General features: G+C 44.4%; 1 protein-coding gene across 4 annotated transcripts in view; it reads right to left on the bottom strand.

The window, feature by feature from the left end:
* Positions 1–15143, bottom strand: part of ITSN1 (intersectin 1) — a 158947-nt gene that overhangs the window by 71136 nt on the left and 72668 nt on the right. Inside the window, exons 13-21 of one of the 4 annotated variants that reach the window (XM_073584618.1) lie at positions 14007–14156; positions 13778–13918; positions 13398–13485; positions 12725–12864; positions 5581–5708; positions 4730–4873; positions 4202–4303; positions 3759–3982; positions 3426–3544 (exon numbers count right to left, since the gene is read on the bottom strand). In XM_073584618.1, coding sequence (XP_073440719.1) covers positions 3426–3544; positions 3759–3982; positions 4202–4303; positions 4730–4873; positions 5581–5708; positions 12725–12864; positions 13398–13485; positions 13778–13918; positions 14007–14156 — 1236 coding nt within the window. The remainder of the gene's footprint in view (positions 1–3425; positions 3545–3758; positions 3983–4201; positions 4304–4729; positions 4874–5580; positions 5709–12724; positions 12865–13397; positions 13486–13777; positions 13919–14006; positions 14157–15143) is intronic. The other 3 variants (XM_073584619.1, XM_073584620.1, XM_073584622.1) reach the window with 3 other exon arrangements.

Here is a 15143-nt window from a genome sequence, read left to right as displayed (position 1 = left end):
CTTCCATCGCTGGTTGGCGAAGAGTCCGAACTCCCTGAGGAAGCGCTAGGGCTTTTTCCTGAGGGAGAATTACCAACCCTCGGCAAGTGTCGAAGATCATTCCTAAGAAGGAAATCGTCTGAGCTGGCACAAAGGATGACTACTTCGCATTGACCAACCACCCTAAGCGGGCAAGAGTATCTAGCGTGATGTTGACATTTTCCTCACATGCCCGTATTGAAGGGCCCTTGACCAATAGGTCGTCCAGATAAGGCAAGACGACTATGCCTCGAGAATGCAGTATGGCCATGACAACTGCCATAACCTTTGTGAACACTCTGGGAGCCGTGGCTATCCCGAAGGGTAGCGCTACGAACTGAAAATGTCGACCGCTGATGGCGAAGCGTAGGAACCTCTGATGAAGAGGAAAAATGGGAATATGCAGATATGCGTCCTGGATGTCGATCGAGGCCAAGTATTCTCCCTGCTCTATGGTCGATATGACTGAACGAAGGGACTCCATCCGGAAATGCCTGATCCTGATGAATTTGTTCAGAAGCTTCAAGTCCAAAACAGGTCTGACATACCTGTCCTTTTTGGGAACCGCAAACAGGTTGGAATAGAAGCCCTGAGCTCTTTCGTGTTCTGGTACAGGAACAATGACCCCGCTGTGCTGGAGCGATTCGATGGCTCCTAATAGAGCCCTTGCCTGGGCATCCACCCTGGGAAGACGAGAAAGAAAAAACCGTCTTGGAGGGTACCTGACAAATTCTATTTTGTAACTTGAGGTCACCAACTTTACCCATGCGTCGCGTGCAACACTGAACCAGACGTGGTGAAAGCAGAGTAGGCGGCCACCCACCCTGCTGCTGTCGTCTGGTAAACGCCTCGAGTCATTTGGCTGACGATCTTTGAGTTCTGGATCCCCTCGATCTGGGCTGTTGAGCACGCATTCTCCCCAATGGGTTGGCTCTATACGAGACCTGCCGCTCCCTATCCTGGTTGGGGCGGCCTGAAGCGGTGGATTTGCCGCTGTGGTCCACCCGAGGTTGCGAAAGGCCCGAAAACGTGCCTGAAACGGGTGACGAAAAAACGGCTTGACCTTTTGTTGAGGGAGAAACCCGCTCTTTCCTCCGGTGGAGTCGGAGATGAGTTGATCCAACTTCTCTCCGAAAAGACGGCCGCACTGATAAGGCAGAGAAGTCAAGGACTTCTTGGAAGTAGAATCGGCCCGCCATGTCCTTAGCCATGGAGCTCTTCTGATAGAAATTGTGTTAGCGGCAGCAAGTGCCGAGCAACTGCCCGCATCCAAAGATGCATTGATTACGTAGTCTCCGGCCATCGCCATCTGACTCGCGATCTCCGATATCTCTGCAGGTAGATCTTGCTCCTGCGTGACCTTGTTTAACGATTCTGACCATGAGATCATAGCCTTGGCTACCCAAGTTGCTGCGAACGAGAGAGCGAGTGCTAACCCTGACGCTTCATATACTGAGCAAGCTAAGCTCTCTATGAGGCGATCCGTGGGATCCTTAATAGAGGAAACACTAGGTACGGATAACTGGGTTTTAGTGGCTAGGCGCGAAACCGGTGGATCCACCATCAGAGATTCCGTCCAATTTTTACGGAGGTCCGGGGCAAATGGATACCTTGTTTCGAGTGCCTTTTGGCCCGAGAAACGCCTGTCTGGCCGTTCTCTGTGTCGCTGCCTCAAACTCGGGGCAAGAGGAAAAAATTCTGTGCGGCCGCTTTACTCGCTTAAATGCCACCTTATGCCCCGTAGGCGCTGCGGGATCTTCCTCAATCCCCAAGGTCTGATTGACGGCTTCTATGAGGCTGTCCACTGTTTCACGTGACCCTGGAGTGTCCAGGTCAAGGGGCTCGTCTGAGTCGAAATGTGAGGTCTGCTCGCTATCAACCACTGGTGACGGGGAGCGAGAAGCAGAGCTTACGGATGCCAGGGCACCGGATGGACTGGGCGACACCGCGTGGATTTGTTTCCCCCGGGTCTGCCTGGAATGAGAGCGGCCCCTGCAGGCCGGAGGCTCGTGTGAGGTGGAGGTTCCCTCTAAGGTCGGTGAGCCATTGTTCCTGCCCCTATCTGGGGCCTGAAGGGACTAGATTGCCCTCGTAAGCGACGCCATGGACTATGACAGTGATAGGGCCCACTCCGGGGGGTTCGGCACATTGGTCGCGGTCGCAGGGGATGGCTCTCAGGTTTCGCATAATCACTTGCTCTGCGCCCGCGTAAACGCAGCCTGACAAGAGATGCATGCAGCGTAAAAAAACGTGTGTGTCCTTGTTTTTTTCGGACATGCTGTATCTGTCCGCTGCTGGGGAAGGGGGAAGGAGGTAGAACCTCGTTTTTCCTGTAGCGTGGCCTCTCGGACAGCACTGCGCCCCCACTACTGGACTCCTCCACATCCAAAATCGCGCGCCACCAGCTGTGGGGCGGGCTGCCAGCATATGAACTGCTCCAGGGGCGGTACTTCTGGCTCTGCAGCCTAGCCGCGCTCTGAAGTCGGGGACTAAATTTATTCGCCGCCGCCCAGTGCGGGGCAGGCCGCGCGTCTCAATTTTATCCCCTGCCCGACGGGGAGGGGGGCGTAGACTTCCATGGCGCCGAAAAATGGCGCTGTTTACTGGCGCGGGCTGCTGCTGCCACGCTGCCTGACGATGCCGCCACGCTCAGCCCTGAATGGCCGGTGGCCTCCCAGCTAAGGGCTCCAGCCCCGATCTTCGCAGGAGCCCTTCCAGGCCCTCTCCTCACCGATGATCCTCTTCAGCTTCCTGAGCTCAGGTATGTGAGGGGGCCTCGAAAAAAATAGGACGGTGCAGGCACCCTAGCTCCGTCTAACCCCTTCAGGGGGTGAGGAGAGGGACCGTCCGCCACCTTGCAGCACTGCATTCTCAGCATTGGTGGAGCAGTGGGGGCCGCACGGACTAGTCTTGTACCTCTGTATAGCCCATGGTTTCAATACCTAGGGGTGGTCAGGGCTAAGTCCGGCATCGTGTCCCACGACGCGGGAGAGAAGACGTGGAGGCGACACTCACACGTGCTCGCCAGTTGTTGGTTGGTTTGGGGAAATCGGACCCTTTCAAAAGGATCCGTTGCCCATGTCTAATCTTCATGGGAAAAAAGAAAAAAGTCTGGAGAAAAAAAAGCAGACGTGTGCCTCCATGGACACTAAGCAAAAAAACTGAGTTCCGCACGCAATGGGGGCGAGGGTGTATACGGCGGAGGAGGAACTAACCTCTTTTTTTCACTTAGTGTCAGCCTCCTAGCGGCAGAAGCATACACCCACAGTATCTGTGTCCCCCAATGAGGCGAAGGAGAAAAAGGAGCAGGGGTTGACGTCAGGTAAGAGGCATTCTCAGGGCCAAAGATTACCGACGTTACCAAACGACGGGGGTCCTGAGAATAGTTAAGTCCCCCAACTGCTTACCATGATAATATCCCCGGGCTGGATGGTGATTTCATCATGACTTCTTGCATCAAAAGGATACAATGCTCGATAATACACGACCTTCACATCCCCTTGGGAGATAGTTAGTGGCGCTTTCTCTAAAGAAAAAGATGGGTGGAAACAATAAAACAACACACCATGAATGCCCCTTTTCCCGTTTTATGTAGGTAAAACGATCGCAGGATCAGACTACACAAATGGCTAGCTTGCAGTCTGTAACAATGAAGACTTATATTTCTATAAGCTGAGGAGATTGACCTTTCACACGGAGAAGCAACGCAGCTACACACACGCCAAGCCCACCGCACACACCTGTACCTGTCCAGGGGACTTGTCCTACAGGCTTCATTGGCTCGGGCGGCTGCTGGAAAAGTTTGCTGGATTTTTCCTGAATCTCCAACCTTCTCTCCTCCTCCACCCTCTTTAAAGATTCCGCTCTTTTCAGCTTCTCCTCGTCTTGCAGGACTTTGTGTCGCGGGGGCTCTTCTTCTTGCTTCACACGGTCCTGCCATTGTTGGTCCTGGTCTTGGGCCTTCCTGAGGAATGGAGAAAGAGCAGAAGCAATGGATACACCAGTAATAGTTAACAGTCACTGATCTAACCCATTAATTGCTAATAAGACTCTCATATGTTTACACTGAACAGAAAAGAGGGAGATAAGTAGCTGAGAGACACCCCCCTAGGTACACCATCTTAGCTCTTTAAAAAGAGGCAGAAGGATCCAGCATGTGTGTGTATAACCAATAGTGACCAACCTGGATGACTCCTTTACAAGCAGCCATGTCCTACTCTTAGAGATAAACCCTTTAGAAGCAGCAGTGTCCTCTTTTAGATGGGCTACATAAAGCTCAGTCATCCTATTAAAAAGCAGATATATAACAGTCTGCATTTGCATTTTACCATTTAACTGTCTATTGGAATTTGTTAATGAATTAGTCATGTTCATGATTCTCTCTTACAGAATTTATGAGAAAAATTGGGTGAATCAATACTCTCATTGTATTCTATGGACTACATCTGAGTACAGAGCTCTGTTAACCAATCGGATACTGTATAGAATTTCACCGTATTCCTATCTTGTAGGATACACATTATTACTATGATAAAGCTGAGGTCCAAGCTTTGGAACTCCTTCCGACCCTGAAAATGAAAGGACTACAGAGCGAACAGAGCATGCCTGGAGTTGTAGTTTCACAACAGCAGGAGTTCTTAGCCCTCGATTTAGACAGACATATTAACTTAGCTTAGAGAAACCTCTGTACTTTCATTGACAACACATGTACCTAAAAAACCAGGAGAGCATGCTTCTTAGGTAGGTTAAACTAAAGCCTCTCTGTACACTTGTCTTGGATGCTTTACACGGCTGCTCTGGTTCGCTGTCTGGCAGCATTTGCTCTGCACTGTCACTATTCCTTTCATTTATGGCCCTGAGTAACAAATGCATAGATATTACAACAGAAAACACAATCTAGCATATCACAGATCCTTACAGACGGGCAAATACTGTAACACAGTAATGTATGTACACAGCGACTGTACCAGCAGAATAGTGAGTGCAGCTCTGGAGAATAATAAGGGATGTAACTCAGGATCAGTAATGTAATGTATGTACACAGTGATTGCACCAGCAGAACAGTGAGTGCAGCTCTGGAGTATAATAAAGGATGTAACTCAGGATTTGTAATGTAATATATGTACACAGAGTCTCCACCAACAGAATAGTGAGTGCAGCTCTGAGGTATAATACAGGATGTAACTCAGGTTCAGTACAGGATCAGTAATGTATGTACACAGTGACTCCACCAGCAGAATAGTGAATGCACCTCTGGAGTATAATACAGGATGTAACTCAGGATCAGTACAGGATCAGTAATGTAATGTATGTACACAGTGACTGACCAGCAGATTAGAGAATGCAGCTCTGGAGTATAATAAAGGATATAACTCAGGATCTGTAATGTAATGTATGTACACAGAGTCTCCACCGGCAGAACAGTGAGTGCAGCTCTGGGGTATAATACAGAATGTAACTGAGGATCTGTCCAAGATCAGCAATGTATGTACACAGTGACTGCCATATCCAACCACAACTACAACTACAATGACAAATCTCTCTCCATCAGACAATTCTTACCTGAGAGCCTCCTCCTTTTGCTTCTCCAGCTCAAACACCTTCCGCTCCTGCTCCTTCAGCCTCATCTTCTCAGCCTCCATATCCTTCTGCTTTTCCAGCTGCTGTTTGTTGTGCATCTCCCGCAGCTCCTGAAAGAGGCAGTTACTTTGTTACTCAAGACAATGCTTGTGTAAAAGAAAAATACTTACGGGTCACAAACTAACAGTCAGCGAGCGACCGATGAGAAGTGTGAGGACTGGATGGGGACGGATTGTTTCTAAGAAATAAATCACGCAACCAAGTTTAGACAGAGTTTTATTCAAGCAATTTTGGAAAGGGTCTGCTCTGAAAAGTAAAAAAAAAAAAAAAAGATACATGAAAGACTATCTTTCATTTCTCTCTCTCTATCTATTTGACCCGACCATTATTCAGGTATTTCCCGCCATGATGGAGCAACTCCTTACATTACACTGGACGTCAATGGGAGGTTTACAGAAACAACTGGACTTTCTTCTGAGCATTTTTGAGTTTCCACCTCAAAAACGGTTAAAGTTTCATTCATCACGTAATAAATTTTAAGAATTGAGAAAGTTGCTGGCAAAAAGCTTTACACTTTTATTTATTGATTTCTGTAAACAAAACATTAACTAAAATAGCCAGGTGTTCCTTAACGCAATTTCAAATTGAAAACTCACAGTTTGTGACCGCCTGGAAAAACAAACAAAAAAAAAAAAAAACGCTGTGTGACAAAAGTCTTATCGTCATATAGCTAAACCCAAAAGATGAAATCTTTAAAAACACAGGTCCTAAAAGAGACCACAAGTGAATAGAAGCCCGGTGAGAAGTGGAACCTATAAAACAATCAATAAATGATATATAAAGCAAACAGCCTAAAACACTACATTTTAAATTTTGTCTAAATTTGTAACAACGTGCAGGTCATGGTGAATATAAGGATTGGACATATTGGATTTCAACATGCCTAATCTTTTCTTCTCACAAGAGACAAGCCACCATACAGTTAGGTCCATATATACTTGGACAGAGACAACATTTTTCTAATTTTGGTTCTAGACATTATCACAATGAATTTTAAAGAAAACAATTCAGATGTGGTTTAAGTTCAGACTTTCAGCTTTCATTTGAGGGTATCGACATTAAAATTGGATGAAGGGTTTAGGAGTTTCAGCTCCTTAACATGTGCCACCCTGTTTTTAAAGGTACCAAAAGTAATTGGACAATTGACGCCAAGGCTATTTCATGGACAGGTGTGGGCAATCCCTTTATGTCATGTCATTCTCAATTAAGCAGATAAAAGGCCTGGAGTTGATTTGAGGTGTGGTGCTTGCATTTGCAAGGTTTTGCTGTGAAGGAAACATGCGGTCAAAGGAGCTCTCCATGCAGGTGAAACAAGCCATCCTTAAGCTGCAAAAACAGAAAAAACCCATCCGAGAAATTGCTACAACAATAGGAGTGGCAAAATCTACAGTTTGGTACATCCTGAGAAAGAAAGCACTGGTGAACTCATCAATGCAAAAAGACCTGGGCGCCCACGGAAGACAACAGTGGTGGTTGATCGCAGAACAGTCTCCATGGTGAAGAGAAACCCCTTCACAACAGCCAACCAAGTGAACAACACTCTCCAGGACGTAGGCGTATCAATATCCATATATACCATAAAGAGAAGACTGCATGAAAGTAAATACAGAGGGTTCACTGCACAGTGCAAGCCACTCATAAGCATCAAGAATCAAAAGGCTAGACTGGACTTTGCTAAAAAAAAAAAAAAATCTAAAAAAGCCAGAACAGTTCTGGAAGAACATTCTTTGGACAGATGAAACCAAGATCAACCTCTACCAGAATGATGGAAAGAGAAAAGTATGGCGAAGGCGTGGTACAGCTCATGATCCAAAGCATACCACATCATCTGTAAAACACGGCGGAGGCAGTGTGATGGCTTGGGCATGCATGGCTGCCAGTGGCACTGGGTCACTGGTGTTTATTGATGATGTGACACAGGACAGAAGCAGCCGAATTAATTCTGAGGTATTCAGAGCCATACTGTGTGCTCAGATCCAGCCAAATGCAGCCAAACTGATCGGTCGTCGTTTCATACTACAGATGGACAATGACCCAAAACATAAAGCCAAAGCAACCCAGGAGTTTATTAACCCCTTCACTACCAAGGGTGGTTTGCACGTTAACTACCGGGCCAATTTTTACAATTCTGACCACTGTACCTTTATGAGGTCATAACTCTGGAACGCTTTCATGGATCCCGGTGATTCTGACATTGTTTTCTCGTGACATATTGTACTTCATGTTAGTGGTAAAATTGCATTCAAATAACTTGCGTTTATTTGTGAAAAAAACGGAAATTTGGCGAAAATTTTGAAAATTTCACAATTTTCCAACTTTGAATTTTTATGCCCTTAAATCACAGCGATACGGCACACAAAAAACTTAATACATAACATTTCCCACATGTTTACTTTACATCAGCACAGTTTTGGAACCAAAATTTTTTTTTGTCAGGAAGTTATAAGGGTTAAAAATTGACCAGCGATTTCTCATTTTTGCAACACCATTTTATTTTTAGGGACCACTTCACATTTGAAGCCACTTTGAGGGGTCTATATGATAGAAAATACCCAAAAGTGACATCATTCTAAAAACTGCACCCCTTAAGGTGCTTAAAACCACATTCAAGAAGTTTATTAACCCTTTAGGTGCGTCACAGGAATTTTTTGAATATTAAAAAAAAAATGAACATTTAACTTTTTTTCACAAAAAAAATACTTCAGGTTCAATTTTCTTTATTTTACCAAGGGTAACAGGAGAAATTGGACTGCAAGACTTATTGTGCAATTTGTCCTGAGTACGCTGATACCTGATATGTGGGGGGGAACCACTGTTTCGGCGCATGGCAGAGCTCAGAATGGAAGGAGCGCCGTTTGACTTTTTCAATGCAAAATTGGCTGGAATTCAGATCGGACGCCATGTCACGTTTGGCGAGCCCCTGATGTACCTAAACAGTGGAAACCCCCCCAAGTGACCCCATTTTGGAAACTAGACCCCCCAAGGAACTTATCTAGATATGTGGTGAGAACTTTGAACCCACAAGGGCTTCACAGAAGTTTATAACGTACAGCGGTACAATTAAAAAATCATATTTTTTCCACAAAAATGATCTTTTCACCCCCAATTTTTATTTTTCCAAGGGTAACAGGACCCTAAAAGTTATTGTGCAATTTGTCCTGAGTACGCTGATACCCCATATGTGGGTGTAAATGACTATTTGGGCGCATAGCAGAGCTCGGTAGGGAAGCAGCGCCATTTGACGTTTTTGGCTAGAATTGAGATCGGACACCATGTCGCGATTGGAAAACCCCTGATGTACCAAAACAGTGGAAACCCCCCACAAATGACACCATTTTGGAATCTAGACCCCCCAAGGAACTTATCTAGATGTGTGGTGAGAACTTTGAACCCCCAAGGGCTTCACAGAAGTTTATAACGTACAGCAGTACAATTAAAAAATCATATTTTTTCCACAAAAATGATCTTTTCACCCTCAATTCTTATTTTTCCAAAAGTAACAGGACCCTAAAAGATATTGTGCAATTTATCCTGAGTACGCTGATACCCCACATGTGGGGGTAAACCACTATTTGGGCGTATGGCAGAGCTCGGAAGGGAAGCAGCGCCATTTGACGTTTTTGGCTGGAATTGAGATCGGACACCATGTCGCGTTAGGAAAGCCCCTGATGTACCAAAACAGTAGAAACCCCCCACAAATGACACCATTTTGGAAACTAGACCCCCAAAGGAACTTATCTAGATGTGTGGTGAGCACTTTGAACCCCCCAGTGCTTCACTGAAGTTTATAACGTCCGGGCGTGAAAATAAAAAAATCGTATTTTTTCCACAAACATGATCTTTTAGTCCCCATTTTTTTATTTTCCCAAGGGTAACAGGAGAAATTGGACCCCAAAAGTTGTTGTCCAATTTGTCCTGAGTACGCTGATACCTCATATGTGGGAGAAAACTACTGTATGGGCACACGTCGGGGCTCGGAAGGGAAGTAGTGACGTTTTGGAATGCAGACTTTGATGGAATGGTCTGCGGGTGTCATGTTGTGTTTAGAGAGCCCCTGATGTATCTAAACAGTGGAAACCCCCCACAAGTGACCCCATTTTGGAAACTAGACCCCCTAATGAACTTATCTAGATGTGTGGTGAGCACTTTGAACCCCCCAGTGCTTCACAGAAGTTTATAACGACCAGGCGTGAAAATAAAAATATCGTATTTTTTCAACAAACATCATCTTTTAGTCCCCATTTTTTTTATTTTCCCAAGGGTAACAGGAGAAATTGGACCCCAAAAGTTGTTGTCCAATTTGTCCTGAGTACGCTGATACCTCATATGTGGGAGAAAACTACTGTATGGGCACACGTCGGGGTTCGGAAGGGAAGTAGTGACGTTTTGGAATGCAGACTTTGATGAAATGGTCTGCGGGTGTCATATGCGTTTGGAGAGCCCCTGATGTACCTAAACTATTGAAACTCCCCACAAGTGACCCCATTTTGGAAACTAGACCCCCCACAGAGCTTATCTAGATGTGTGGAGAGCACTTTGAACCCCCAAGTGCTTCACAGAAGTTTATAACGCCTGGGCGTGAAAATAAAAAAAACATTTTTTTCCGCAATATTATATTTTTGCCCCCAATTTTTTATTTTCCTAAGGGTAACAGGAGAAATTGGACCCCAAAAGTTGTTTTGTAATTTGTCCTGAGTAGGCTGATACCCTACATGTGGGGGTAAAACACTGTTTGGGCACATGGCAGAGCTTGGAAGGGAAGGAGCACCATTTGACTTTTTCAACGCAGAATTGGCTGGAATTGAGATCAGACGCCATGTTGCCTTTGGAGAGCACCTGATGTGCCCAAACAGTGGAAACCCCCAATTATAACTCCAACCCGAACCTCAACACACCCCTAACCCTAATCTGATCCCTAGCCCTAACCCTAGCCCTAGCCCTAACCCTAGCCCTAACCCTAGCCCTAACCCTAGCCCTAACCCTAGCGGGAAAATGGAAATAAATACATTTTCTTTTAGTTTTATTATTTTTCCCTAACTAAGGGGGTGATAACGGGGGGTTTGATTTACGATTTATGGCTGTTTTTATGTTTGGCGGCTGTCGCACGCTAAAAGACGCTTTTTATTGTAAAAATAGTTTTTGCATCACCACATATTGTGAGCTATAATTTTTCCGTATTTTGACCCACCGAGTCATGTGAGGTCTTATTTTTTGCGGGACGAGTTGACGTTTTTATTGGTACCATTTTCGGGCACGTGACATTTTTTGATCGCTTTTTATTCCGATTTTTGGGACGCAGAATGAACAAAAACCAGCGTTTCATGAATTTCTTTTGGGGGGTGCGTTTACACCGTTCCGCGTGCGGTAAAATTGATAACGCGTTTTTATTCTTCGGGTCAGTACGGTTACAGCGATACCTCATTTAGGTCGTTTTTTTATGTTTTGTCGGTTTTTTGCAATGAAAACTATTTTATATAAAAAATAATTATTTTTGTATCGCTTTATTCTGCGAGCTATAACTTTTTTATTTTTTTGCGGATGATGCTGTATGGTGGCTCGTTTTTTGCGGGACAAGATGATGTTTTCAGCGGTACCATGCATATTTATATGCGTCTTTTTGATCGCGCGTTATTGCACTTTTTGTTCGGTGGTATGATAATAAATCATTATTTTTTGCTTCGTTTTTTATTTTTATTTTTTAAGGGGTTCGCTAAAGGGGTTAACTAATGGGACAGTTTTATAGGGCAGGTCATTACGGACGCGGCGATACCAAATATGTGTACTTTTATTGTTTTTGTTTTTTTTTTATTTTGAAAAAATGGATTTATTGGGGAATATTTTTTTTTTTTTTACTGATTTATTTAGCGATTTTTTTTAATTATTTTTAACACTTTTTTTTTTTTACTTTATTACCTTGTCCCAGGTGGGACATCACTGTCCTGTGACAGATCGCTGATCTGTCACATCACAGATCACTGTGACAGATCAGCGATCTGTCACAGGCACTGCTGCAGACTTCCTCATGCCTGCGCTTTGCAGGCAGTGAGGAAGTCAGCTCCCTGCAGGCCCCCGTCGCCATCTTGGATCCGGGGGCCTGTAGGGAAAGAGCCCCCCGCAGCAGCGCTGCACATTGCGCTACCGTGGGGGGCTCAGGGAAGCACGGAGGGAGCCCCCTCCCTGCCGATGCTTCCCTTTAACCCCCGGTACACCGCGATCGCGTTTGATCGCGGTGTGCAAGGGGTTAACGTGTCGGGGGCGGTCCGTGACCGCCCCTGACACATTGTGCCGGGTGTCAGATATGATAATTAGCTGACACTCGGCCGCGATCAGCGGCGCTCACCACGTGGGCGCCGCTGATCGCGATGACGTAATATTCCGTCCATGGTAATTAGGTCCATGGTCACATGGACGGAATATTACGTCAATTGTAGGTAAGGGGTTAACGCAAAGAAGTGGAATATTCTTGAATGGCCAAGTCAGTCACCTGATCTCAACCCAATTGAGCATGCATTTCACTTGTTAAAGACTAAACTACAGACAGAAAGGCCCACAAACAAACAGCAACTGAAAACCACCGCAGTGAAGGCTGGCAGAGCATCAAAAAGGAGGAGAAACAGCGTCTGGTGACGTCCAAGAGTTCAAGACTTCAGGCAGTCATTGCCAACAAAGGGTTTTCAACCAAGTACTAGAAATGAACATTTTATTTACAGTTATTTAATCTGTCCAACTACTTTTGGTTCCTTTAAAAACAGGGTGGCACATGTTAAGGAGCTGAAACTCCTTAACCCGTCATCCAAATTTAATGTGGATACCCTCAAATGAAAGCTGAAAGTCTGAACTTCAACTGCATCTGAATGGTTTTGTTTAAAATTCATTGTGGCAATGCCTAGAACCAAAATTAGAAAAACGTTGTCTATCCAAATATATATGGACCTAACTGTATATCTGGCAACAGCTTGTGCCTCTAGAGCCAAGAATTGATGTGTATTGGGGTATCAGGAGAGGGGTGTATGGACACCTTAAAATACAGCGCTCAGATGACGCTAGGCAACACCACAGCCATTACCTTGAGCTGGTTATTAAAGACATCAATCTCTTGTAGTTTTGCCCGGGTTTCCGTCTCCACCTCATCCAGTTGATCTCGGAGCTGCTGACGACCCATTTCCTTGGCTTCCAAAGCCCTTTTTAGTGTAAGGAGGGAGTCTCCTGGGGACAGGACAAGACTTTTATTGAATACAAACATGTCAAGCAGAACTTGGTCTGGATAGACTTACACAGGTCGTACAATATCTCTAGGCATGGCTTAAGTCTCTAAAAGGACAAAAACTGCCATGGTAAACCATAAGTATTCTTACAATGTAAATGAGCTGTTAAGATCTATGGGCCGGGCATAGATCTCCCCAAGAATCAGCCTCCAGAGCTTACTGTAAAGAGTGAGACCAGTAGATCAGGAGAGCAGACTGTCAGTCATTACATGTCTCACACTGGTAAAGCCACCTTCTACGTAATAATCTCTAGAGGCATATTCTCAGAGATCTATGTCCAGCCCATAGATTTGAACAGCTCATTTATATATTAAGATGAACGTGGATTTCTCTGGAATAAAACATCGGATAGTAGATATCAAAGGATCATTTTATTCAGCTTCCTATGACCTGCATGCTCATATAGACTGCTTAGGACTGATCCTACTGACAGCTTCCCTTTAATCATTGTGACAAACCGCATCAATTACTCACTGTGCAAACTATTCTGCTGAACCTGCTTCAATTGGTCATTGAGCAATTGCTTCTCAGGAATCAATTTTCCAAGCAGCTGCTGCGACTCCTAAAAAAAACAAACAAAAAAAAAAAACACCAAATGAAGCAAAGAATCGGCTAATTGCATGTAGAAACGTATAAAGCCAAGGGATGGAAATGTGTACTGGAGCCAAGTATCCTCACTGGAACACAGATCAGGTAGTGACCAAATTGGGACTATTTTGGGTCTTGTAAATGCAACTTTTTTTTCCGTTTTGAAGCATGGTTCCCCTCATTTATTTGCGAACAAAAGAGAACTAACGTAAACAAAAGGGAACTTACAAAGTTGATGCAGTTGCATAAGAAGGTAAATTACGTACCTGTAGTTGCTGCTGCAGATGTGTAATCTCGGCGATCCTCAGCTCACGGGACTTGTTTGTACTTTCTATCTCTTGCCGCTGTGTAGCGAGTCGGTATCTGATGTCTTGAAGTTTGCCTTCCAGCTGATTCTTTTTATCATTCTTCAAAGAAAAACATAAAAAATACATCTTACATGTTTCGGATTTCATTTGGTAAAGTGCCAAATAATACCAGTATTATAAAACTTACTAAAGCTTCCAGCTCAAATTCCAGCGTCTTCTTTTTGGCCTTCAGGATCACGATATCCTCTTGTTCCTTATTTCTCTGATTTAGGAGCTCCTGGCGGCGATTTCGTTCCCACTCTAGTTGTCGCTGACGTTCTAGTTCTCGCTTTGCAGCCTGATAATTAATATATTCTATGAGAATACAACGGTTTGATTCCTCCAAATTTACCTTTTTTGTTATGATGACACCTTTTACACTTGTGGCATTCCCAAATTAAAAAAAATAAATAAATGAATGAATAAACAAAATGAAAAAAAAAAAAGTATAAAAACAAAAATGGTATAAATAAAGCAAGTTTGTTGATTGACTGAACGTGTCCAAAAATGCTCGTTCGCGGTGTACGAAATAGTTTCTTTAAGCAGAAATAATTATCATTTATCTTTCCAAAATTGTGTAACGTGAATGGAGATTGTTCGCTTGTTGAACGATTAGATCGGCAAAAAGAGGAAACTAAAATCCTAAGTTGGCCTGGTTCCTCGTAATTGGTTGATTGTGCTCTAAAGCGATTGTTTAGTAGGAGCTGGAGCATTGAAACGAGGACACATTCGTTCTTCTTGAAAATGCCGCTGTGCATATAAAACCGTCAAACTGGTTATCGAACGTTTTGGTACTAATTGAATAACATTTCCTTTGTTCAGTACCAATGGAAATGCTAGAACAAAACTATTAATTCAGCAGCGTACACCCGTGGTTACCTGCGTCGCCCAATGAAGCAACCGAGAAATTGCGTCACTTATGGAATGTGAACGTTGCGCTCACTTACACTGCAGGTAGTCTGCGGGAACACTGTGCACCATGCTCGATGTCATGATCGCTATTTCACCATTTCATTCCAGATTCTCATCCTATAAACACTTATTTGTTTTTGCTAGTCGGGAATTACGATCGTACAATTGATCATTTAAACTATTATCTGCTCATGGAAATACACAAAAATTCAATTACCGTGTATATGGGCAAAGCTCAATCATTCCACCAATGTCTTTTATTTATATATAGTTCACAAGTGCAGCAGAATATTTTAGGTGCCTGGTGAGCATTAAGCCGGCTGTACACATTGGATGGCTGTCAACTGAACAATGCTTTGTCCGATCGTTCGAC

Source organism: Dendrobates tinctorius, unplaced genomic scaffold (genome assembly GCF_039654945.1).
Source record: "Dendrobates tinctorius isolate UK_male_01 unplaced genomic scaffold, ASM3965494v1 ptg000084l, whole genome shotgun sequence".
Lineage (NCBI taxonomy): Eukaryota > Metazoa > Chordata > Amphibia > Anura > Dendrobatidae > Dendrobates > Dendrobates tinctorius.
Note: the sequence above shows the minus strand (reverse complement) of the source record. Positions and strands in the feature narration are given on the sequence as shown.